This window comes from Bos grunniens, chromosome 9 (genome assembly GCF_055505025.1).
Source record: "Bos grunniens cultivar Pamir isolate PY7600 chromosome 9, Bosgru_T2T1.0, whole genome shotgun sequence".
NCBI lineage: Eukaryota > Metazoa > Chordata > Mammalia > Artiodactyla > Bovidae > Bos > Bos grunniens.
The window spans coordinates 41,793,075-41,819,188 of NC_141173.1; the positions used below are offsets into that span (position 1 = coordinate 41,793,075).

The 26,114-nt window shown below is 39.6% G+C and overlaps 1 protein-coding gene across 5 annotated transcripts in view; it reads right to left on the reverse strand.

The window, feature by feature from the left end:
- Window positions 1-26,114, reverse strand: part of LOC147365857 (coiled-coil domain-containing protein 162-like) — a 210,639-nt gene that overhangs the window by 95,547 nt on the left and 88,978 nt on the right. For 4 of the 5 annotated variants that reach the window (XR_015132916.1, XM_086317383.1, XM_086317382.1 and 1 more), the window contains exons 18-19: window positions 25,355-25,476; window positions 23,682-23,910 (exon numbers count right to left, since the gene is read on the reverse strand). Coding sequence is in view for 3 of the 5 variants with exons in the window: in XM_086317383.1 (XP_086173509.1) it covers window positions 23,682-23,910; window positions 25,355-25,476 (351 nt within the window). In the remaining 2 variants the exon portion in view is untranslated. Of the gene's footprint in view, window positions 1-36; window positions 192-23,681; window positions 23,911-25,354; window positions 25,477-26,114 lie in introns of those variants that run through there. The other variant, XM_086317385.1, reaches the window with a different exon arrangement.

The window sequence follows — 26,114 nt, forward strand, 5'->3', positions numbered from 1 at the left end:
TACTTTCGTTTCCTTTTTAGAAAAAAAATAATTTACCTTAAGAATGGCTTCCTTTGTATAAAAACTAAATTTGCCAATTTGGTTATCATCCACTTCGGAAATAGCTAAGACAAGAGTAGCAGGAGAATATCTGCAAGAAGAAACATGATGTTGTTTTGATGTGCCGTACAGTTAGCCAGGAGATGCCTGTTCTGAAGGGACAGAGTGACATGATCGGCTCTGAAATACCAGTAGTAACAGCAAGGACAGATTTTACACAAGACTTAGTATTTCCATCCAAAAGCTGAAGGGCTCCAGGGTCTTTTCAGTCCTTACTGGCCTCAATCTTCTTGCAGTTTGGTTGTGGTAACCATCTGAGATAGACTTTCTGAAATTCTTTTCTCATGATCACTATTCCTTTGCTCTCTTCCATATTTCCTCTTACCTTCTTGACCTCATTTGCACAGGCCCCTCACTGACTTGGCCCCATTTATTCACTTCCTCACTCTCTCCCATGGCTCCAACAATCATCTAAATGGTCTTTGCAGCCATGTTTCTGCCTTGGGACATGGTCCTTCATTCATAACTCTAAGACTTTGTCAAGTAATTGAATATCTAGGAATCTTGGTTCCTTCATCTGTAAATGGAAATATCACCTATCTTAAGGGAGATAATATGCATGAATGTGCTTCTCAAAATGTAAGTCACTATGCTCATGGTTGGATGGCATCACCGACTCAATGGACATGAGTTTAAACAAACTCTGAGAAACAGTGAAGGACAGGGAAGCCTGGCGTGCTGCAGTCCATGAGATCACAAAAAGTTGGATCTGATTTAGCGACTGAACAACAATAATGCTGACTGAACAACAACAATAATGCTCGTGTTTGGTATATGTTGTTGTAATGGCACTCCAAAGTGATAACTTGAAGGAATTAACATACATAAAACAAATGCAAATTCAAGATACAAGTTCCTTGGATGTAAAAACCTTCCCCTGGTAATTCAGAAAGTGCTTCAGATCTTGAAGGATCTCTGGGTCATCAGTGGGAGGACCAATCACCACTTGGCCAGGCCACAGAACATTCAGACAGTTTGTGTTGATTGGTTGATTCTGGCTGAACAAAAATATGGCCTATTTTCACAGCAGTGTAAAATAACAGCTCTGGCAGGAGGCCCTTGATGATCCAGAGAACAGCTTGGCTCCAGGTTGGAGACCTAGCCTCGTTTGAGGCCCAATCACACTTTCTGCCTTCAGCTTCTGTGAGATATCTTTGTATCTTTACAATAAATCACCTTTTTGGTTTAGGTTATATGACAGGATACAGCATGGGGGATTTTGCTTTCAGGGAACAAGTGGCAATGGCTGGAGACATTTTTGATCATCACAAATGAGGGAAAGCATACTGCTGACATCTGGTAGGTAGAGACTGGAGATGTTATTAAACTACCTCTGATGTAAAGAACAGCCCTCTCAAAGAGAGTTTTCCAACCTCAGATTTCAAATTTCTGAGGTTGAGAAATTCACTCTGTGGTCCTAACCCCTTCATTCCAGCCTATGCTCTCTCCTTTAGCATACTGCTATACTCTGAGCAGTAATACACAATAGCAAAGCAAAGGTGACCTTCCCTCCTTTAGAGTCAGCTCTGCCTTCCTTTTGGGGGGACTCATATCAGGAATCTCCAGGACAGAGCTAAGACCCTCAGGGGAAGACAGACAAGGAAAGAAGAGGGAGATGAGTTTATCCCTGGTAGGCATCAAAGGCTGACTTTGTATGGGGGGGAGGGAAGATTCCCTTCCCCCACTGAGTAGATTCTGGTCTGTTACTAGTAAGAGTGTTTTCTTTGGGGCAATGGGCTAAACCTATGGGGCATGAAAAAGAGGTTTCACTGGTTTGAGTTGGCTTCTTATACTGGCAAACAAAAGAGCCTGACAGAAATATTGCCATACATATTAGATACACATTGCATTAGAGTTTTGAGCAAGCAGTTGCTAAAAACCTTGACTGACTCTTTCCTGGTCCCATGGAAAGTAAGAGCAGAGATCTGGGCAGGGATCCATGATTCTTGCTCCATCAGACCAACCCTCACACTCCATTCTATCTGGAAGCAACATGGTTGCCCTGGGCAGTTGCTGAGCCTAAGATTCCATCCATTTGAGCTCTCTAATCTGATTCTTCCATTTTTCAAAGTGAACAGGCCTCAGATACAAATGGAACTCTTCAAAACCCATCTCACACGCCAAATCCTTATAGAGACTAAAAGTGGAAAAAAAAAAAAAAAAGCCAAGAACATTTGCTGTTAATTTCCCTAAAAGGAAAGTAAGTGGTAGGAAAACCAAGCCATCTGAATAAGCACAAAAGCAAAAGTCAAAACAAAAGTAGCCAAGTCCGGTGTGAAATGAATGAGTCACAAGGTTTTGAGTCTGCCCTCAGCTATGATGGTTAAAGATAGTAGTTAAGGTAGGAGGAGATATGCTTGGGCACTTCCCCAACTCTCATTTCCTGCAAGCTGGCTTCTGTCTTCCGAGCGCTCCTGAGGTCACCAGTATTGCTCTCAGTAGAAAGTTGACCGTTTTTTCTCAGAGATCCTCGGGGCTGGCCTGTCTGCTCCTTGAACCATTTTGTTCTCCTGAATCCAGGATCTCCATGCTTCTGCCTCATAACCACTCTGTCTTCACTGGCTTCTCCTTTTTTTTCTTTTTCTTTTGAAGCAGCCTTCCCCCATCACCCAATGGCAACCCACTCCAGTATTCTTGCCTGGAGAATCCCATGGACAGAGGAGCCTGGAGGGCTATAGTCCATGGGGTCGCAAAGAGTCGGACATGACTGAGTGACTTCACTTTCTTTCCCCCACCACCCATGCCATGCCATTGGCCTTTTTGGAGACTCTTCAGGACCCTGTGCAGGTCACCCAGATTTCTTGGGAGGGGACCCCCACCAGCTGCTCCCTCAGGCTGTTGATGACACAGTTGCTCATTGCTATGATGGGCCTCAAAGAGCTGCACCCATCCCATGCCAGGGCCCTGGCTGGGGCGGAGAGTGGGGGGCAAGCACCACTGCCCACATCCCCACATCCCGCCACTGCTGCTGCCACTGCTTTCTGGCTTCTCCTCTTTATTTTCAAATTCCTGGTGTTTCCTGGAGTTCCAAACCCAGTCCTCTTCTCACCTTCTGCATGTCCTCCTTGGGAAGTCTGTCATTCAACTCTGGGCCATTACCATCTCCCTTTTGTGTAAGAACCTGTGACCCCATCTCTGTCCTCCTTCAACTCTGAGCTCTACTCCCCCATGACTTGCAGCCAGGCTCCATTCAGATGTCGCTGTGGCATTTCAGCCTTCTGTGTTTAGAATTCCTTCCTTTCTTCTCTTATCCCCATTTTAACACATTTCTTCATCTTGAGAAGTTGGTACATTAAGGCTGAGTTCAAATGACACCTACATTAGTTTGCTAGGCTGCTGTGAAACAGTACCAAGAACTGGGGGTGGTGGTGCTTAAACAACAGAAATCTGTCTCAGTTCTGGAGGACAGAAGTCCAAGATCAAAGTGTTGCAGGGCTGGTTCCTTCTGAGGGTTCTGAATGAAGGATATTTTCTAGGTTCTCTCATCTTACAGATGAACATCACATCCTTATGGCTTCACATAGTTTTCCTTCTGGATACATCTGTGTCCAAACCAGCTCTTCTTAGAAGGACACCAGATATATTACATAGGAGCCCACTCTAATAACTTCATTTTCTCTGTAAAGACTATCTCCAAATAAGGTCACATTCTGAGGTACTAGGGCTTAGGGCTTGAACATTTGAATTGTGGAGGTACACAATCATCCCTAGGCCTTCTTCTGTAGAGCTTTCTCTGATTCACTTAGAAAGAATGAAATACTCCACTTCCTGTGCTCCCATAGTATTTTGTTCATATGACTAGAATATCATATTAAACTTTATTAGGGGTAACTTTTAGACTGTGAACTCCCTGAGAACAAGGATCAGAAATTATGAGGAGATAGTATCATAGTGGTTAATATTATCTTGGCCCATAGTTTGATTTCTGCTTCTACTACTTTCTGGTTATGTGATCTTAGGAAAATTACTTTTCTGAGCCTCTACTTTCTTGGTTGTAAAATGTTTGCAAGCTATTATATCATAATATCATATCATAAGGACATCATTAATCTATTATACATAAGAATATTCTGAGAATTAAATGAACTAATACATGGAAAGTTCCCAGTACAGACCCTGGACACAGTAGGCCCTAGATCATGGTTTATGGTGGATAACTGGACTCTCTGTGTCTTCAGGGACTCTCATGGGGCAGAACACGAAACTCATATATGTTTGCAACAAATCCTCAAGTTCCATATTTCTCCCGTTTAGGGAAATGTTCATTTAAATGTCTTACCATCCTCTCATGCGCAAAGCAAAAACAGAACTCACCAAGTATTCTCTCCCCCTGCCTGTTGAACATTTCATACTTCCACCAGACCTGGATGCTATCACTGACTCATTCTTTCCTTTCTGAAGGCCCTCCACTGGTTCTTCTCTGTTATTCAACTTAATTATATTTGAGCACTCAGTATCATTAGGTGCTTGATGAGGGTCAGTCTTCATACCCAATAGGATACTATGGAAAACAACACGGACAGAGCCTTTACATTTAGGGAGCTTACATTAGCAGGAAAACTAATAAACCAACATTAGGCATCTAATTAAAAGGCAATGGCTGAATGGAGAAAAAGCCCAGGTGCTTAGAGGAGAACCAAAACTAGCTGAGTAGTGAGAGAGGCCTGTGGGAGACCTGAAAAGAGAAACAGGGAGGGAGGGAAGGTGGAAGGGAGGTCATCATTTCAGTCATTTAGAAAGCTCACTCTGGCTACTCTGGGAGCACAGATGCGGCAAGGCTTGTGGTATGAAGACCCAGAGTCTATTACCCTCCATGTGGATCGTGAGTCCCCCTACTGACCGTGCCAAGTGTACAGTCTCCAGACTCATCTCTATCAGCCTATGCCGGAGGGTCAAGAGTTCCAAAAGTTTGGAAAACATTTCCAGGAGCAGCATTTGGGAATCTTGGCCTTGGTTCTGTCCTTGGTCTGCTGCAGATTTGAGCGCAAGCAGGCCTGTCTCCCCCACAAGAAAGGGATCACCCATCACTTTAGCTGAAAATAGCTGAAAGAAAACAGAATACTTTTAAAAATACAAAATAAAGGAAAAAATTTGAACATATTAAGAAAAATATGTCAGAAGCACAGACTCTGGATCCAGAGTTCCTAGGCTTGAGTTCTAGCTCTGGCACTTAGAAGCTGTGAGATTTAGGGCCATTCACTCAAATTAACTGTATCTCAGTTTCATCATCTGTAAAGTGGCAGTAAGGATAATAACAGCACCTCAGTTCAGTTCAGTCGCTCAGTTATGTCCGACTCTTTGCGACCCCATGAATCACAGCACGCCAGGCCTCCCTGTCCATCACCAACTCCCAGAGTTTACTCAAACTCATGTCCTTCGAGTCAGTGATGCCATCCAGCCATCTCATCCTCTGTCATCCCCTTATCTTCCTGCCCCCAATCCCTCCCAGCATCAGGGTCTTTTCCAATGAGTCAACTCTTCGTATGAAGTGGCCAAATATTGGAGTTTCAGCTTTAGCACCAGTCCTTCCAATGCACACCCAGGACTGATCTCTTTTAGGATGGACTGGTTGGATATCCTTGCAGTCCAAGGGACTCTCAAGAGTCTTCTCCAACACCACAGTTCAAAGGCATCAATTCTTCAGCACTCAGCTTTCTTCACAGTCCAACTCTCACATCCATACATGACTACTGGAAAAATCGCCTTAACAGGAACTAATAAATCATAACTGTATCATAGGGTTGTTGAGAGGGTTGAGTTAAATATATGCAAAAGTGCTTTTTTTTAATAATAGCATTTGCATTATCATTATTATAAATGTTTTAAGCCAAACTAAAGAGAGAAATGACAAAGATGACCTAAATAGAAGTCTCTGATATATTGCAAGTATTTTGGTGACCAGTGATAATAATGATAATTTCTTATAAACTCTAATTGAAGTTTAAAATTTTTCAAGTATTTGCATGTATATTAATTCATTTTTATTTGTACAAGATCCCCATGATTTAGGAATCACAGATACTATTATGTCCATTTTATCAGTTAGGGATCTGAAGCAACACTGAAATTTTCTAAGGTCAGACAACAGTATCAAGAATAAATTTAGTTTTCCTAGTTCCAAGCTGCAGTTCTAGAGTATACCAAGCTGCCTCTTCAGTGCTCCTCTGCTCAAGTCACCCAAGCCTTGGGTGATTTGTGAAGTTACTACATTGTTCTTTAACATCCTCCTGCCTTGGTCACCTCCTCTGCTCTGACATTTTTGCTAGCCTCTAATATACCACTTCCAGCAAGGACCAAGTCTGGGGACCATCTCTAGTCTGTCTTTCCTGGTTTGGCATCCCAAGAGTAGATATACTTATCTACCAAAGGCCTTGCCTATTCAAGGATGCAATTTCTAGACAACTGAAGTCTTCCAAAGTAATAAAGAGATTTATTAATTTCCTGCTTGTCTATTGAGCGCAATACCTGCCCCATTTTCTGTCCCAGTACAAAAGATTAATCTGAATATTTATCATTTCTAAGTCTCAATTTGAACATATTAAAAAAATAATTTAAACTGTATGGGAAATTCTCTGGTGGTCCAGTGGTTAGGACTCAGTGCTTTCACTACTGAGGGCCTGGGTTCAATCCCTGGTTGGGGAAACTAAGATTCTGAAAGCCATGCAGTGTGACAATCCATCAATCAATAAAAAATAAAACTGTGGGGGAGAAGCTAAGATGACGGAAGAGTAGGACGGCGAGAACACTTTCTCCCCCACAAATTTATCAAAAGAACATTTAAATGCCGAGTAAATTCCACAAAACAACTTCTGAATGTCGGCAGAAGACATCAGGCACCCAGAAAAGCAACCCAAGTCTTCGAAAGGAGGTAGGAAAAAATATAAAAGACAAAAAAAGAGACAAAAGAGGGAGGGATGGAGTTCCGTCCCGGGAAGGGAGTCTTAAAAAGAGAGAAGTTTCCAAACACCAGGAAACCTTCTCACTGCCGAATCTGTGTGGAGCCTTGGAAGCACAGAGGGCAACATAACGGGGAGGAAAAATAAATAAACAATTAAAACCCGCAGATTACGAGCCCTAGGGTAACTCCCCCAGTGGAGAAGCAGCGCAGACGCCTGCACATGCCATTAGCAAGTGGGGGCTGGGCAGGGAGGCGCGGCGTGGGCTGCATCGCTTAGAGTAAGGATCTGGCCTTACTTGGGATTTCCCCAAGCGCTATCTGAGTGAAATAATTTGGGCTAGCAAACCAGACTGTGGGATATCTACCACGCGAAAAGCCATCCCTAACCTAAGACGCCGCCAGGCCCGCGCACTGAACAAAGGACTGAACGGAGATGGCCGGCTGCAGACCTTCCCGCTCCGGTGACAGGCAGCCAGAGCCGGAAGGGGGCAATGGCAGCCCCAGAGAGACATTATCTATAAAACTGTAAGCAGGCTTCTTTGCTAACTAAGACTTCTTGGGGGTCTGGATGGTCAACATCCACCTGAGAAGGTGCGCCGGTTGTACACCTAGATAACTGAGCGGCGGGGAGGCGATAAGTTGCAGCAATCGCACTCGCCAAACACCTCATCACCTGAGCTGCTCGGACCTGGGAAGGGCACAAAATGCAGGCCCAACTGAGTCTGCGCCTCTGAGGACTACCCGAGTGCCTGAACCTGAGCGGCTTGGACCTGGGAGGTGCAAGCAGCCCAGAGCTGGCCACGGATGGTTCCCGGGAGAGCAACCTAGAGACTGAGCAGTGTGGGCAGGGAGGCTACACGTGCGGTGAGTGGGGGCAGACCCAGTGAGGCTGAGGCACTGCGCGCACACGCCAGTGTTATTTGTTTGCAGTGTCCCTCCCTCCCCACAGCGTGACTGAACAAGTGAGCCTAAAAAAAAAAAAAAAAAAAGTGTCCTCCACCGTCCCTTTTGTGTCAGGGCGGAAACCAGACACTGAAGAGACCAGCAAACAGAAGAAGCTATAACAAAGGGAACCTCCTTGGAAGCTACAGGCAATAGATTAAAACCCTGTGGTTAGTACCGTCTACATAGGAAGGGGCCTATAGATCTTGAGAAATATAAGTCAGACCAAGGAACTAGCCGAAAATGAACTGAACCCACAATACCGACAACAAAACCAGAGAAAGTCCTAGATATATTTTTACTATTTTTACGATCATTCTTTCTTTTTTTTTCAATTAAAAAAATTTTTTTAAGTCCTCTATTATTCCTTTAATTTTCACTTTTATAACCTATTATTACTTTGCAAAAAAAAAGACCCTATTTTTTTAAAAGCAAACTTCATATATATATATATTTTTATAATTTTTTTGACCTTGGTTTTTTTTTTTCCTTCTTTTCTTTAACATTGTATTTTTGAAATTCCAAATTCTACTCTAGATTTTTAATTTTAGCTTTTTGATATTTTTTTATCAATTTTGTACCTATATATATATATTTTTTTTTTAATAATTTTTGTGACTATTTTTTTCTCTCTTTCTTTCTCTTCTTCTTTTATATAACATTGTATACCTGAAATTCCAAACTCAACTCTAGATTTTTAATTTATGCTTTTTGGTATTTGTTATCAATTTTGTACCTATATTTTCTTTATAATTTTTGCGACTTTGTTTTTTTTTGTTTGTTTTTCTCTCTTTATTTTTCTTCTTCTTCTTTTTTTTTACATTGTATTTTTGAAATTCCAAACTCTACTCTAGATTTTTAACTTTTGCTTTTTGGTATTTGTAATCAATTTTATACCTATATTTTCTTTATAATTTTTGCGACTTTGTTTTTGTCTGTTTGTTTGTTTTTTCTCTCTTTCTTTTCCTTCTTCTTTTCTTTAACATCATATTTTTGAAATTCCAAACTCTACTCTAGATTTTTAATTTTTGCTTTTATGTATTTGTTACCAATTTTGTACCTTTAAGAACCCAATCTTCAGCACCCATTTTTCACTAGGGAGTGAGATTACTGGCTTGACTGATCTCTCTCCCTTTGGACTCTCCTTTTTCTCCACCAGGTCGCCTGTGTCTCCTCCCTAACCCCTCTCTACTCTAGCCAACTCTGTGAATTTCCGTGTGTTCCAGACAGTGGAGAACACTCAGGGAACTGATTACTGGCTGGATCTGTCTCCCTCCTTTTCATTCCCCCCTTTTATCCTCCTGGCCACCTCTGCCTCCTTCCTCCTTCTTCTATTCTCTGTATAACTCCGTGAACATCTCTGAGCAGTCCAGTTGTGGAGTGCACATAAGGAAGTGATTACTGAAGATGGCGGAGGAGTAGGACAGGGAGAACACTTTCTCCCCCACAAATTCATCAAAAGAGCATTTAAACGTCGAGTAAATTCCACAAAACAACTTCTGAATGCCGGCAGAGGACATCAGGCACCCAGAAAAGTAATCCAACTCTTCGAAAGGAGGTAGGAAAAAATATAAAAGACAAAAAAAGAGACAAAAGAGGGAGGGACGGAGCTCCGTCCCGGGAAGGGAGTCTTAAAAAGAGAGAAGTTTCCAAACACCAGGAAACCTTCTCACTGCCGAATCTGTGCCGAGCTTTGGAAGCACAGAGGGCAACATAACAGGAAGAAAAAATAAATAAACAATTAAAACTCGAAGATTGCGAGTCCTACGGTAACTCCCCCAGTGGAGAAGCAGCGCAGACGCCTGCAGGCGCCATTAACAAGCGGGGGCCGGGCAGGGAGGCGCAGCGCGGGCTGCATCGCTTAGAGTAAGAATCTGGCCTGAATACCCTGAGCACTATCTGAGCGAAATAATTTGGGCTAACAAACTAGACTGTGGGATATCTACTACGCGAAAAGCCAGCCCCAACCTAAGACCGTCAGGCCCGCGCACGGAACAAAGAATTGAATAGAGATAGCCGGCTGCAGACCTTCCCCCTCCGGTGATAGGCAGCCAGAGCCGGAAGGGGGCAATCGCAGCCCCAGAGAGACATTATCTATAAAACTGTAAGCAGGCTTCTTTGCTAACTAAAACTTCTTGGGGGTCTGGACGGTTAACATCTGCCTAAGAAGGTGCGCCGGTTTTGCGCCCAGATAACCGAGTGGCGGGGAGGCGATAAGTCGCAGCATTGGCGCTCGCCAAACACCTCATCACTTGTGCTGCTCGGACCTGGGAAGAGCACAATACTCAGGCCCAACTGAGTCTGCGCCTCTGAGGACTATCCGAGTGCCTGAACCTGAGCGGCTTGGACCTGGGAGGTACATGCAACCCAGGGCCAGCCTCGGACTGTTCCCGGCGGAACAACCTAGAGCCCGAGCAGTGTGGGCAGGGAGGCTACACGCGCAGTGAGCGGGGGCAGACCCAGTGTGGCTGAGGCACTGCGAGCGCACGCCAGTGTTATTTGCTTGCAGCATCCCTCCCTCCCTCCCCACAGCGCGACTGAACAAAGAGAAGAAATACAGTTCCACCCATCAGAACACTGACACAAGCTTCCCTAACCAGGAAACCTTGACAAGCCACCTGTACAAACCCACACACAGTGAGGAATAGCCACAATAAAGAGAACTCCACAAACTGCCAGAATACAGAAAGGACACCCCATACTCAGCAATTTAAACAAGATGAAGAGACAGAGGAATAGCCAGCAGATAAAGGAACAGGATAAATGCCCACCAAACCAAACAAAAGAGGAAGAGATAGGGAATCTACCTGATAAAGAATTCCGAATAATGATAGTGAAATTGATCCAAAATCTAGAAATTAAAATGGAATCACAGATAAATAGCTTGGAGACAAGGATTGAGAAGATGCAAGAAAGGTTTAACAAGGACCTAGAAGAAATAAAAAAGAGTCAATATACAATGAATAATGCAATAAATGAAATTAAAAACACTCTGGAGGCAACAAATAGTAGAATAACAGAGGCAGAAGATAGGATTAGTGAATTAGAAGATAGAATGGTAGAAATAAATGAATCAGAGAGAATAAAAGAAAAACGAATTAAAAGAAATGAGGACAATCTCAGAGACCTCCAGGATAATATTAAACGCTACAACATTCGAATCATAGGGGTCCCAGAAGAAGAAGACAAAAAGAAAGACCATGAGAAAATACTTGAGGAGATAATAGTTGAAAACTTCCCTAAACTGGGGAAGGAAATAATCACCCAAGTCCAAGAAACCCAGAGAATCCCAAACAGGATAAACCCAAGGCGAAACACCCCAAGACACATATTACTCAAATTAACAAAGATCAAACACAAAGAACAAATATTAAAAGCAGCAAGGGAAAAACAACAAATAACACACAAGGGAATTCCCATAAGGATAACGGCTGATCTTTCAATAGAAACTCTTCAAGCCAGGAGGGAATGGCAAGACATACTTAAAATGATGAAAGAAAATAACCTACAGCCCAGATTATTGTACCCAGCAAGGATTTCATTCAAGTATGAAGGAGAAATCAAAAGCTTCTCAGATAAGCAAAAGCTGAGAGAATTCTGCACCACCAAACCAGCTCTACAACAAATACTAAAGGATATTCTCTAGACAGGAAACACAAAAATGGTGTATAAATTCGAACCCCAAACAATAAAGTAAATGGCAACGGGATCATACTTATCAGTAATTACCTTAAACGTAAATGGGTTGAATGCCCCAACCAAAAGACAAAGACTGGCTGAATGGATACAAAAACAAGACCCCTACATATGTTGTCTACAGGAGACCCACCTCAAAACAGGGGACACATACAGACTGAAAGTGAAGGGCTGGAAAAAGATTTTCCATGCAAATAGGGACCAAAAGAAAGCAGGAGTAGCAATACTCATATCAGATAAAATAGACTTTAAAACAAAGGCTGTGAAAAGAGACAAAGAAGGTCACTACATAATGATCAAAGGATCAATCCAAGAAGAAGATATAACAATCATAAATATATATGCACCCAACACGGGAGCACCGCAGTATGTAAGACAAATGCTAACAAGTATGAAAGGAGAAATTAACAATAACACAATAATAGTGGGAGACTTTAATACCCCACTCACACCTATGGATAGATCAACTAAACAGAAAATTAACAAGGAAATACAAACTTTAAACGATACAATAGACCAGTTAGACCTAATTGATATCTATAGGACATTTCATCCCAAAACAATGAATTTCACCTTTTTCTCAAGCGCACATGGAACCTTCTCCAGGATAGATCACATCCTGGGCCATAAAGCTAGCCTTGGTAAATTCAAAAAAATAGAAATCATTCCAAGCATCTTTTCTGACCACAATGCAGTAAGATTAGATCTCAATTACAGGAGAAAAACTATTAAAAATTCCAACATATGGAGGCTGAACAACACCCTGCTGAATAACCAACAAATCACAGAAGAAATCAAAAAAGAAATCAAAATTTGCATAGAAACGAATGAAAATGAAAACACAACAAACCAAAACTTGTGGGACACAGTAAAAGCAGTCCTAAGGGGAAAGTTCATAGCAATACAGGCACACCTCAAGAAACAAGAAAAAAGTCAAATAAATAACCTAACTCTACACCTCAAACAACTAGAAAAGGAAGAAATGAAGAACCCCAGGGTTAGTAGAAGGAAAGAAATCTTAAAAATTAGAGCAGAAATAAATGCAAAAGAAACAAAAGAGACCATAGCAAAAATCAACAAAGCCAAAAGCTGGTTCTTTGAAAGGATAAATAAAATTGACAAACCATTAGCCAGACTCATCAAGAAACAAAGGGAGAAAAATCAAATCAATAAAATTAGAAATGACAGTGGAGAGATCACAACAGACAATATAGAAATACAAAGGATCATAAGAGACTATTATCAACAATTATATACCAATAAAATGGACAACGAGGAAGAAATGGACAAATTCTTAGAAAAGTACAACTTTCCAAAACTCGACCAGGAAGAAATAGAAAACCTTAACAGACCCATCACAAGCATGGAAATTGAAACTGTAATCAAAAATCTTCCAGCAAACAAAAGCCCAGGTCCAGACGGCTTCACAGCTGAATTCTACCAAAAATTTAGAGAAGAGCTAACACCTATCCTGCTCAAACTCTTCCAGAAAATTGCAGAGGAAGGTAAACTTCCAAACTCATTCTATGAGGCCACCATCACCCTAATACCAAAACCTGACAAAGATGCCACAAAAAAAGAAAACTATAGGCCAATATCACTGATGAACATAGATGCAAAAATCCTAAACAAAATTCTAGCAATCAGAATCCAACAACACATTAAAAAGATCATACACCATGACCAAGTGGGCTTTATCCCAGGGATGCAAGGATTCTTCAATATCCGCAAATCAATCAATGTAATACACCACATTAACAAATTGAAAAACAAAAACCATATGATTATCTCAATAGATGCAGAGAAAGCCTTTGACAAAATTCAACACCCATTTATGATAAAAACTCTCCAGAAAGCAGGAATAGAAGGAACATACCTCAACATAATAAAAGCTATATATGACAAACCCACAGCAAACATTATCCTTAATGGTGAAAAATTGAAAGCATTTCCTCTAAAGTCAGGAACAAGACAAGGGTGCCCACTTTCACCATTACTATTCAACATAGTTTTGGAAGTTTTGGCCACAGCAATCAGAGCAGAAAAAGAAATAAAAGGAATCCAAATTGGAAAAGAAGAAGTAAAACTCTCACTATTTGCAGATGACATGATCCTCTACATAGAAAACCCTAAAGACTCCACCAGAAAATTACTAGAACTAATCAATGATTATAGTAAAGTTGCAGGATATAAAATCAACACACAGAAATCCCTTGCATTCCTATACACTAATAATGAGAAAACAGAAAGAGAAATCAAGGAAACAATTCCATTCACCATTGCAACGAAGAGAATAAAATACTTAGGAATATATCTACCTAAAGAAACTAAAGACCTATATATAGAAAACTATAAAACACTGGTGAAAGAAATCAAAGAGGACACTAATAGATGGAGAAATATACCATGTTCATGGATTGGAAGAATCAATATAGTGAAAATGAGTATACTACCCAAAGCAATTTATAGATTCAATGCAATCCCTATCAAGCTACCAACAGTATTCTTCACAGAGCTAGAACAAATAATTTCACAATTTGTATGGAAATACAAAAAACCTCGAATAGCCAAAGCGATCTTGAGAAAGAAAAATGGAACTGGAGGAATCAACCTACCTGACTTCAGGCTCTACTACAAAGCCACAGTTATCAAGACAGTATGGTACTGGCACAAAGACAGAAATATAGATCAATGGAACAAAATAGAAAGCCCAGAGATAAATCCACGCACATATGGACACCTTATCTTTGACAAAGGAGGCAAGAATATACAGTGGATTAAAGACAATCTCTTTAACAAGTGGTGCTGGGAAATCTGGTCAACCACTTGTAAAAGAATGAAACTAGAACACTTTCTAACACCATATACAAAAATAAACTCAAAATGGATTAAAGATCTCAATATAAGACCAGAAACTATAAAACTCCTAGAGGAGAACATAGGCAAAACACTCTCTGACATACATCACAGCAGGATCCTCTATGACCCACCTCCCAGAATATTGGAAATAAAAGCAAAAATAAACAAATGGGACCTAATTAAACTTAAAAGCTTCTGCACATCAAAGGAAACTATTAGCAAGGTGAAAAGACAGCCTTCAGAATGGGAGAAAATAATAGCAAATGAAGCAACCGACAAACAACTAATCTCAAAAATATACAAGCAACTCCTACAGCTCAACTCCAGAAAAATAAATGACCCAATCAAAAAATGGGCCAAAGATCTAAATAGACATTTCTCCAAAGAAGACATACAGATGGCTAACAAACACTTGAAAAGATGTTCAACATCACTCTTTATCAGAGAAATGCAAATCAAAACCACTATGAGGTACCATTTCACACCAGTCAGAATGGCTGCGATCCAAAAGTCTACAAATAATAAATGCTGGAGAGGGTGTGGAGAAAAGGGAACCCTCTTGCACTGTTGGTGGGAATGCAAATTAGTACAGCCACTATGGAGAACAGTGTGGAGATTCCTTAAAAAACTGGAAATAGAACTGCCTTATGATCCAGCAATCCCACTGCTGGGCATACACACTGAGGAAACCAGAAGGGAAAGAGACACGTGTACCCCAATGTTCATCGCAGCACTGTTTATAATAGCTAGGACATGGAAGCAACCTAGATGTCCATCAGCAGATGAATGGATAAGAAAGCTGTGGTACATATACACAATGGAGTATTACTCAGCCATTAAAAAGAATACATTTGAATCAGTTCTAATGAGGTGGATGAAACTGGAGACTATTATACAGAGTGAAGTAAGCCAGAAGGAAAAACATAAATACAGTATACTAACGCATGTATATGGAATTTAGAAAGATGGTAACGATAACCCTGTGTACGAGACAGCAAAAGAGACACTGATGTATAGAACAGTCTTATGGACTCTGTGGGAGAGGGTGGGAAGATTTGGGAGAATGTCACTGAAACATGTGAAATGTCATGTATGAAACGAGATGCCAGTCCAGGTTCAGTGCACGATGCTGGATGCTTGGGGCTGGTGCGCTGGGAAGGCCCAGGGGGATGGTATGGGGAGGTTGGGAGGGAGGAGGGTTCAGGATGGGGAGCATGTGATTTTTTTTTTAAAAATAAAATTAAAAAAAAAAAAAAAAGGAAGTGATTACTGGCTAGCCCACTCTCTCCTCTATTGATTCCACCTCATCTCATCCGGGTCACCTCTAACTCCCTCCTCCCTCTTCTCTTCTCCATATAACGCTGTGAACCTCTCTGGGTGACCCTCATGGCAGAGAAACTTTTCATCTTTAACATAGATGTTTTATCAATGGTGCTGTATAGAAGGAGAAGTTTTGAAACTACTGTAAAAATAAGACCGATAACTGGAAGCAGGAGGCTGAAGTCCAAACCCTGACTCCAGGGAACTCCTGACTCCAGGGAACATTAATTGACAGGAGCTCATCAAACGCCTCCATACCTACACTGAAACCAAGTACCACACAAGGGCCAACAAGTTCCAGGGCAAGACATACCAAACAAATTCTCCAGCAACAAAGGAACACAACCCTGAGCTCCAAGATACAGGCTGCCCAAAGTCACCCCAAAACCATAGACATCTCATAACTCATTACTGGACACTTCATTGCACTCCAGAGAGAAGAAATACAGCTCCACCCACCAGAACACCGACACAAGCTTCCCTAACCAAGAAACCTTGACAAGCCACCTGTACAAACCCACACACAGTGAGGAAACGCCACAATAAAGAGAACTCCACAAACTGCCAGAATACAGAAAGGACACCCCAAACTCAGCAATTTAAACAAGATGAAGAGACAGAGGAATACCCAGCAGATAAAGGAACAGGATAAATGCCCACCAAATCAAACAAAAGAGGAAGAGATAGGGAATCTACCTGATAAAGAATTCCAACTAATGATAGTGAAATTGATCCAAAATCTTGAAATCAAAATGGAATCACAGATAAATAGCCTGGAGACAAGGATTGAGAAGATGCAAGAAAGGTTTAACAAGGACCTAGAAGAAATAAAAAAAGAGTCAATATATAATGAATAATGCAATAAATGAAATTAAAAACACTCTGGAGGCAACAAATAGTAGAATAACAGAGGCAGAAGATAGGATTAGTGAATTAGAAGATAGAATGGTAGAAATAAATGAATCAGAGAGGAAAAAAGAAAAACGAATTAAAAGAAACGAGGACAATCTCAGAGACCTCCAGGACAACATTAAACGCTACAACATTCGAATCATAGGGGTCCCAGAAGAAGAAGACAAAAAGAAAGACCATGAGAAAATACTTGAGGAGATAATAGTTGAAAACTTCCCTAAAATGGGGAAGGAAATAATCACCCAAGTCCAAGAAACCCAGAGAGTCCCAAACAGGATAAACCCAAGGTGAAACACCCCAAGACACATATTAATCAAATTAACAAAGAACAAATATTAAAAGCAGCAAGGGAAAAACAACAAATAACACACAAGGGGATTCCCATAAGGATAACAGCTGATCTCTCAATAGAAACTCTTCAAGCCAGGAGGGAATGGCAAGACATACTTAAAATGATGAAAGAAAATAACCTACAGCCCAGATTATTGTACCCAGCAAGGATCTCATTCAAATACGAAGGAGAAATCAAAAGCTTTACAGACAAGCAAAAGCTGAGAGAATTCAGCACCACCAAACCAGCTCTCCAACAAATACTAAAGGATATTCTCTAGACAGGAAACACAAAAACGGTGTATAAATTCGAACCCAAAATAATAAAGTAAATGACAACGGGATCATACTTATCAGTAATTACCTTAAACGTAAATGGGTTGAATGCCCCAACCAAAAGACAAAGACTGGCTGAATGGATACAAAAACAAGACCCCTACATATGTTGTCTACAAGAGACCCACCTCAAAACAGGGGACACATACAGACTAAAAGTGAAGGGCTGGAAAAAGATTTTCCATGCAAATAGGGACCAAAAGAAAGCAGGAGTAGCAATACTCATATCAGATAAAATAGACTTTAAAACAAAGGCTGTGAAGAGAGACAAAGACGGTCACTACATAATGATCAAACGATCAATCCAAGAAGAAGATATAACAATTATAAATATATATGCACCCAACATGGGAGCACCGCAATATGTAAGACAAATGCTAACAACTATGAAAGGAGAAATTAACAATAACACAATAATAGTGGGAGACTTTAATACCCCACTCACACCCATGGATAGATCAACTAAACAGAAAATTAACAAGGAAACACAAACTTTAAATGATACAATAGACGAGTTAGACCTAATTGATATCTATAGGACATTTCATCCCAAAACAATGAATTTCACCTTTTTCTCAAGCGCACATGGAACCTTCTCCAGGATAGATCACATCCTGGGCCATAAATCTAGCCTTGGTAAATTCAAAAAAATAGAAATCATTCCAAGCATCTTTTCTGACCACAATGCAGTAAGATTAGATCTTAATTACAGAAGAAAAACTATTAAAAATTCCAACATATGGAGGCTGAACAACATGCTGCTGAATAACCAACAAATCACAGAAGAAATCAAAAAAGAAATCAAAATTTGCATAGAAACGAATGAAAATGAAAACACAACAACCCAAAACCTGTGGAACACTGTAAAAGCAGTCCTAGGGGGAAAGTTCATAGCAATACAGGCATACCTCAAGAAACAAGAAAAAAGTCAAATAAATAACCTAACTCTACACCTAAAGTAACTAGAAAAGGAAAAAATGAAGAACCCCAGGGTTAGTAGAAGGAAAGAAATCTTGAAAATTAGGGCAGAAATAAATGCAAAAGAAACAAAAGAGACCATAGCAAAAACCAACAAAGCCAAAAGCTGGTTCTTTGAAAGGATAAATAAAATTGACAAACCATTAGCCAGACTCATCAAGAAACAAAGGGAGAAAAATCAAATCAATAAAATTAGAAATGAAAATGGAGAGATCACAACAGACAACACAGAAATACAAAGGATCATAAGAGACTACTATCAACAATTATATGCCAATAAAATGGACAACGTGGAAGAAATGGACAAATTCTTAGAAAAGTACAACTTTCCAAAACTAGACCAGGAAGATTAATAGAAAATCTTAACAGACCCATCACAAGCACGGAAATTGAAACTGTAATCAAAAATCTTCCAGCAAACAAAAGCCCAGGTCCAGACAGCTTCACAGCTGAATTCTACCAAAAATTTAGAGAAGAGCTAACACCTATCCTACTCAAACTCTTCCAGAAAATTGCAGAGGAAGGTAAACTTCCAAACTCATTCTATGAGGCCACCATCATCCTAATACCAAAACCTGAAAAAGATCCCACAAAAAAATAAAACTACAGGCCAATATCACTGATGAACATAGATGCAAAAATCCTTAACAAAATTCTAGCAATCAGAATCCAACAACACATTAAAAAGATCATATACCATGACCAAGTGGGCTTTATCCCAGGGATGCAAGGATTCTTCAATATCTGCAAATCAATCAATGTAATACACCACATTAACAAATTGAAAAATAAAAACCATATGATTATCTCAATAGATGCAGAGAAAGCCTTTGACAAAATTCAACACCCATTTATGATAAAAACTCTCCAGAAAGCAGGAATAGAAGGAACATACCTCAACATAATAAAAGCTATATATGACAAACCCACAGCAAACATTATCCTCAATGGTGAAAAATTGAAAGCATTTCCTCTAAAGTCAGGAACAAGACAAGGGTGCCCACTTTCACCATTACTATTCAACATAGTTTTGGAAGTTTTGGCCACAGCAATCAGAGCAGAAAAAGAAATAAAAGGAATCCAAATTGGAAAAGAAGAAGTAAAACTCTCACTGTTTGCAGATGACATGATCCTTTACATAGAAAACCCTAAAGACTCCACCAGAAAATTACTAGAACTAATCAATGATTATAGTAAAGTTGCAGGATATAAAATCAACACACAGAAATCCCTTGCATTCCTATACACTAATAATGAGAAAACAGAAAGAGAAATTAAGGAAACAATTCCATTCACCATTGCAATGGAAAGAATAAAATACTTAGGAATATATCTACCTAAAGAAACTAAAGACCTATATGTAGAAAACTATAAAACACTGGTGAAAGAAATCAAAGAGGACACTAATAGATGGAGAAATATACCATGTTCATGGATTGGAAGAATCAATATAGTGAAAATGAGTATACTACCCAAAGCAATTTATAGATTCAATGCAATCCCTATCAAGCTACCAACGGTATTCTTCACAGAGCTAGAACAAATAATTTCACAATTTGTATGGAAATACAAAAAACCTCAAATAGCCAAAGCTATCTTGAGAAAGAAGAATGGAACTGGAGGAATCAACCTACCTGACTTCAGACTCTATTACAAAGCCACAGTTATCAAGACAGTCTGGTACTGGCACAAAGACAGAAATATAGATCAATGGAACAAAATAGAAAGCCCAGAGATAAATCCACACACATATGGACACCTTATCTTTGACAAAGGAGGCAAGAATATACAATGGATTAAAGACAATCTCTTTAACAAGTGGTGCTGGGAAAACTGGTCAACCACTTGTAAAAGAATGAAACTAGAACACTTTCTAACACCTTACACAAAAATAAACTCAAAATGGATTAAAGATCTAAACGTAAGACCAGAAACTATAAAACTCCTAGAGGAGAACATAGGCAAAATACTCTCCAACATACATCACAGCAGGATCCTCTATGACCCACCTCCCAGAATATTGGAAATAAAAGCAAAAATAAACAAATGGAACCTAATTAAACTTAAAAGCTTCTGCACAACAAAGGAAACTATTAGCAAGGTGAAAAGACAGCCTTCAGAATGGGAGAAAATAATAGCAAATGAAGCAACTGACAAACAACTAATCTCGAAAATATATAAGCAACTCCTACACCTCAAGTCCAGAAAAATAAATGACCCAATCAAAAAATGGGCCAAAGAATTAAATAGACATTTCTCCAAAGAAGACATACAGATGGCTAACAAACACATGAAAAGATGCTCAACATCACTCATTATCAGAGAAATGCAAATCAAAACCACTATGAGGTACCATTTTACGCCAGTCAGAATGGCTGCGATCCAAAAGTCTAACAAGCAACAAATGCTGGAGAGGGTGTGGAGAAAAGGGAACCCTCTTACACTGTTGGTGGGAATGCAAACTAGTACAGCCACTATGGAGAACAGTGTGGAGATTCCTTAAAAAACTGGAAATAGAACTGCCATACAACCCAGCAATCCCACTGCTGGGCATACACACTGAGGAAACCAGAAGGGAAAGAGACACGTGTACCCCAATGTTCATCACAGCACTGTTTATAATAGCCAGGACATGGAAGCAACCTAGATGTCCATCAGCAGATGAATGGATAAGAAAGCTGTGGTACATATACACAATGGAGTATTACTCAGCCATTAAAAAGAATTCATCTGAATCAGTTCTAATGAGATGGATGAAACTGGAGCCTATTATACAGAGTGAAGTAAGCCAGAAAGAAAACACCAATACAGTATACTAACACATATATATGGAATTTAGAAAGATGGTAACAATAACCCTGTATACGAGATAGCAAAAGAGACACTGATGTATAGAACAGTCTTATGGACTCTGTGGGCGAGGGAGAGGGTGGGATGATTTGGGAGAATGGCATTGAAATACGTATAATATCATATATGGAACGAGTTGCCAGTCCAGGTTCAATGCACGATACTGGATGCTTGGGGCTGGTGCACTGGGACGACCCAGAGGGATGGGATGGGGAGGGAAGAGGGAGGAGGGTTCAGGGTGGGGAACACATGTATACCTGTGGTGGATTCATTTCAATATTTGGCAAAACCAATACAATATTGTAAAGTTTAAAAATAAAATAAAATTAAAAAAAAAAATAAATAAAACTGTGTGGCATCAATGAGAGATTAAGTAGGTAGCCCAGATTATTCACTACAATTTTTAAGAGAACTAAAAATACATTTTAAAAATCTGGTATCAATTGCTGCTGTTTTAGTCATTAAATCGCGTCTGACTCTTTGCAACACCACGGACTATAGTGCACAAGGCTCCCCTCTCCATGGGATTTCCCAAGCAAGAATACTGAAATGGGTTGCCATTTCCTTCTCAGGGGATCTTCCCGATCCAGGGATCAAACCTGGGTCTCTTGCATTGGCAGGCAGATTCTTTACTATTGAGCCACCAGGGAAACCCTGGTACCATAATACAGTGTGAAAATAATCCTCAATAAATGGTAGTAGGCTACATGGGTAATAATGTGGGGAAAAATTCTGTTATGAGCCATATTTTACACCACATACTCACTCATACACACATACACACACATGCACACACACTCCAGGTGGAATACTAAAAGGAGTTAAATATTTTTGAAATAAAGTAAAAACCTTAAGAAGTTAGACGTTAGAATAAAGGAAGACAAATATGAAACATCTGGAGGAAGTTTGGCTTTCTGGATTTAGGATAGAAGAAATCACAAAGGAAACGATAAACAGATTTGACTATATGAAAATAAGTTTCTGTTAAAAAATTTTTTTTTGTTGTTAAAAATTTAAAAGACAAATTGGGGAAAATAGTTGCAGAAAATATTATGGACAAACGATTAAAGTTTTTTTAAGAAGCGCTCGTGTAAGTGGATAGGAATGATATTAGGATTCCAAGAGAACAATAAACTAAGGGGAAGAATAGAAAATTCATAAAAAATACAGCTAGTATCATGACATTTGGAAGAATATTTAATCTCAACAAAAAGCAAGGAAAGAAAATTAACAGTGTAATGCCACCTTTATATATTATATGCATATATTAGCACAGACATTATATGCTTACACCTAACACTGTAGAGTATTGCAGAACTGGTACCCTTAGACACTATTGGTGGTATTACAGTTTGGCATGACTTTTCTGGAAAGTGATCTGCCAACATGTATCCAAAGACTTAAATTTTGTTTCAGTAAATCCAATTCCAAGAATCTACCAAAGGAATTGATTCAAAATATGGTAAAATCTGTAAGCATAGAGATGTATCTTATGGAATTTTTAATAATAATAAAACATTGGAAATTACTTGAATGCCCATCGATAGGGAAATGGTTGGATAAATTATCACTCACTGCTTAAAGGAATTTTGTGGTCATAAAGGTTAAGTATAAAGACTATTAGCAACATGGAAGAATATATAATATGATGCAACTGAGAAAAATAGGAGATAGTCTATGAAGGATATGATTAGAAAGAACTATGTAAAATACGTATATAAAGAACACTTGAATTCAGAAAAATAATGATTACAAATGCATTTGATGGTTATATTTAGGGTAATTTTCTGTTTTCCTCTTTTGCTAAAACTCTGAATTCTATTTTTTGATCAACTTAAAATTAATTTAAAAGAAAATAAACTTTTGTTTGAACTGGAGAAGATAGGAGGCTGAGATAGACCTGTGGAACAGATATTTTTGGCAGCTGAAGCCTGGACATTTCCTTTATCTTATAGCAAGTACCCACAGAGAGTAAGGTCAAATTAGAAACCCAGGTCTCCTGTATTGCAGGTGGATTCTTTACCAACTGAGCTATCCGGGAAACCCAAGTTAATGGCAGGGCTGAACTTAGTCCTGATCACTGACTCCTCACTCAGTGCTGTCTCTCCTCTACCAGATTTTAGCTCAGGACAAAACAGTACATTTTAGGAAGAGTCTTAGAAAGAAAAAAAATTAATTAAAAAATATATATTGCTAAACTATAACGATCCAGAAAATACTTTCCCCCTACTTGAGTACATTTCCCTTTAAATGATAACTGTAGCAGCGCCCCGATAAACTGGAAACATTGACCAAAATGAACAAAAAAAGCCATAAAAATGTTGGCAAGCCCTAGGACTATGATCTATCTCTGGCCAAACAGGAGGGGAATAGAGCCAAACAAAAACAAAGCTAAGTAGTAACATCTGGGAGGAAACATTCTCTTTGCCAAGGACCCACCTAACCCCTTCAGAGAACCTACATCTTTCTGGAGCTGTGCACTGTACCAGGACTCGGGCTTGGCTGGGGTGAGCCACACATCCAGGGCCAGCTGTAGCACACGTCTCTCCAGCAGGGTGAGGGCACTGGCTGATGTGGGCCTGCAAGTGTGGCGGGCCTCCCTGAGGAGGTGCTCGAGGGCGCTGGGGATACAGGAAGCCAGGCCCAGGGAAGGGTGGAACTCCAGCAGATAAATGTTTTTCAAAGCCGAGCTTAATGAAAAGAAACAATTAATGACAAATTTTACACGATGAAGAACTTAATCTGTTTCCAGATCTTATATTTTTCAAGACCAATAAAACACTCTTACAATTCAGGGTATTATAAAAAACTGGAAGCTCAACAGGGCCTTAGAGGCTGTCCAGGGAGCCCATCAGGTTACACAACATGCTTTCTGCTTTAATGTGAACTTTTTTTAAGACATAGTTTACTCTAAAAGCCAGTAAGAATAAGATTCATTGTATGTCACATCATTATGCTGTACACCTTAAATTTATATATGCATGGGTGCTAAGCTGCTTCAGTTGTGTCCGACTCTTAGCAACTCTATGGACTGTAGCCCACTATGGGATTCTCCAGGCAAGAATAATGGAGTGAGTTGCTATGCTTTCCTCCAGGATCTTCCCGACTCAGGGACCGAACATGTATCTCTTATGTCTCCCGCTTTGGCAAGTAGGTTCTTTACCACGATTGCCACCTGGCAAGCTCAAATTTATACAGTGCTATATGTCAATTGTATCTCAACAAAATAGAAAAAAAAAAAATCTAAAATCGTATATGGAAAACCTGTCAACATTTCATTAGCCAAATATTTGAGAACAAGATGACTTCAAAGTGTCTAAATATTAAATAAATACCTTCCATGATTATTTCTATTTTTCACCTGATTCTTTATCCCTTTTTCTTCCCAAAATGATAATGAAGACGGTTTTTAAGTTCTGTATACAACTACTGGAATTATTCATGTTCGCCATAAAAATGTTGTATTTTATAAATGAATGAGGGCAGAAACAATAAAACACTTGTCTGTGGGTTATTCCTTTGGAAATAAAGGATATAGTATCAGTCAAGTCAAGGGCCTTTCTGTACCTACATAGAAGTAAAGCTCCAGACCAGCTTGGAGCTTGTCACCAGCTTCTCGGTTCCTCTGTACCCTCAAAGTCTGGAAAGGCATGGTGAGGGTGAATCACACTACATATCAAGGAGGTGACCTTATGTACTCTCTCTGGGTGATGTCAGGAAATTCAATCTACTACTTAAAGGGGTGGGGTGGGAGGGTCACAAGATAAGTCTGCAGAAACCTTTCTGCTGACACTTGCTAGAAAACATCCATGTTTCATATATGTTGACTTGTATGGCACCTCTAATAAATCCTTTGACAGCATTCTAAGAGCAACTGGGTTTTTTAGGACTTCTCATGGGAATGAAGATTCTGCACCCAGGGGCATAAGTGTAAATTCTGGCCTCCTGTTCCTTATTTGCAAAGTGAATCAATATTGAGTTCACAAAGGAATCCCTCTTCTATGCCTTTTATATTTACTTCTCTCATCACCAAATACTCGAGTGGTGCTTTGTAGAACAGTAGTGTACTTAACAGCATACCCTTAAATTATCCAGAAATTAAATGTAAAATGTCTGAAGACAACACTAACTTACCAGCTATTGTTGATGGAAATGAGTTGTTTGCAAATTATGTTAAGGGGAAGTCCAAATGTATTGCTAGCATCTGGATGGCCTTTTTGCCAAAGCCTCTGGACATACTCACGCTGACACTCTATCTAGAAATGTCACATAAAAGTTAAAATTAGAAAAGTTAAACTTTCCCATGGATGTGAGTTATGAGCCTTGGCATGAGAAGAACAGAACATCAGCCCTTTGTGTATCTTCATTATTTGACTAAATTTCACCCAGACATGAGTTTTAGGGATTCCCTCACACAGAGACATGGTTGTTTTTTAGTCTGAGGCAAGGATCGGTCAGGAAAAGCAAAGGCAACCAGCTTTAGGCAATCTTAAGAGGCACAAGAAAACTTCTTTCTGTAAAATAATTGACTACAAGGAAAAAGTTCTAAGCAGGCCTAAGGAACTGTATTAGCTTTTCCCTGGAAATCATAGACTGTGACCATTTCCTGTAGTGTTCTAGAAATAGTTGCAACCTTTTGAAAAACAAATATAATTTTACACATTTAATGTCTTACAAAGGGGTAGGCTTAGTCCTTTCACAATAGATAAACTGTGATTGAATGAAAATAGGTTGTCAATTCTTTGTGGATCATTAAATTTAATTAGGATTGGAAACCTCCCTTTAAGACTGTAGATATGCTTGGAATTCAACAATGCAAATAAGCTTACAAATAAACATTGTGTGCATGCTGTCCTAGGAAACCCAGATTCTGAATTGGTACTGAAAGGAAAAT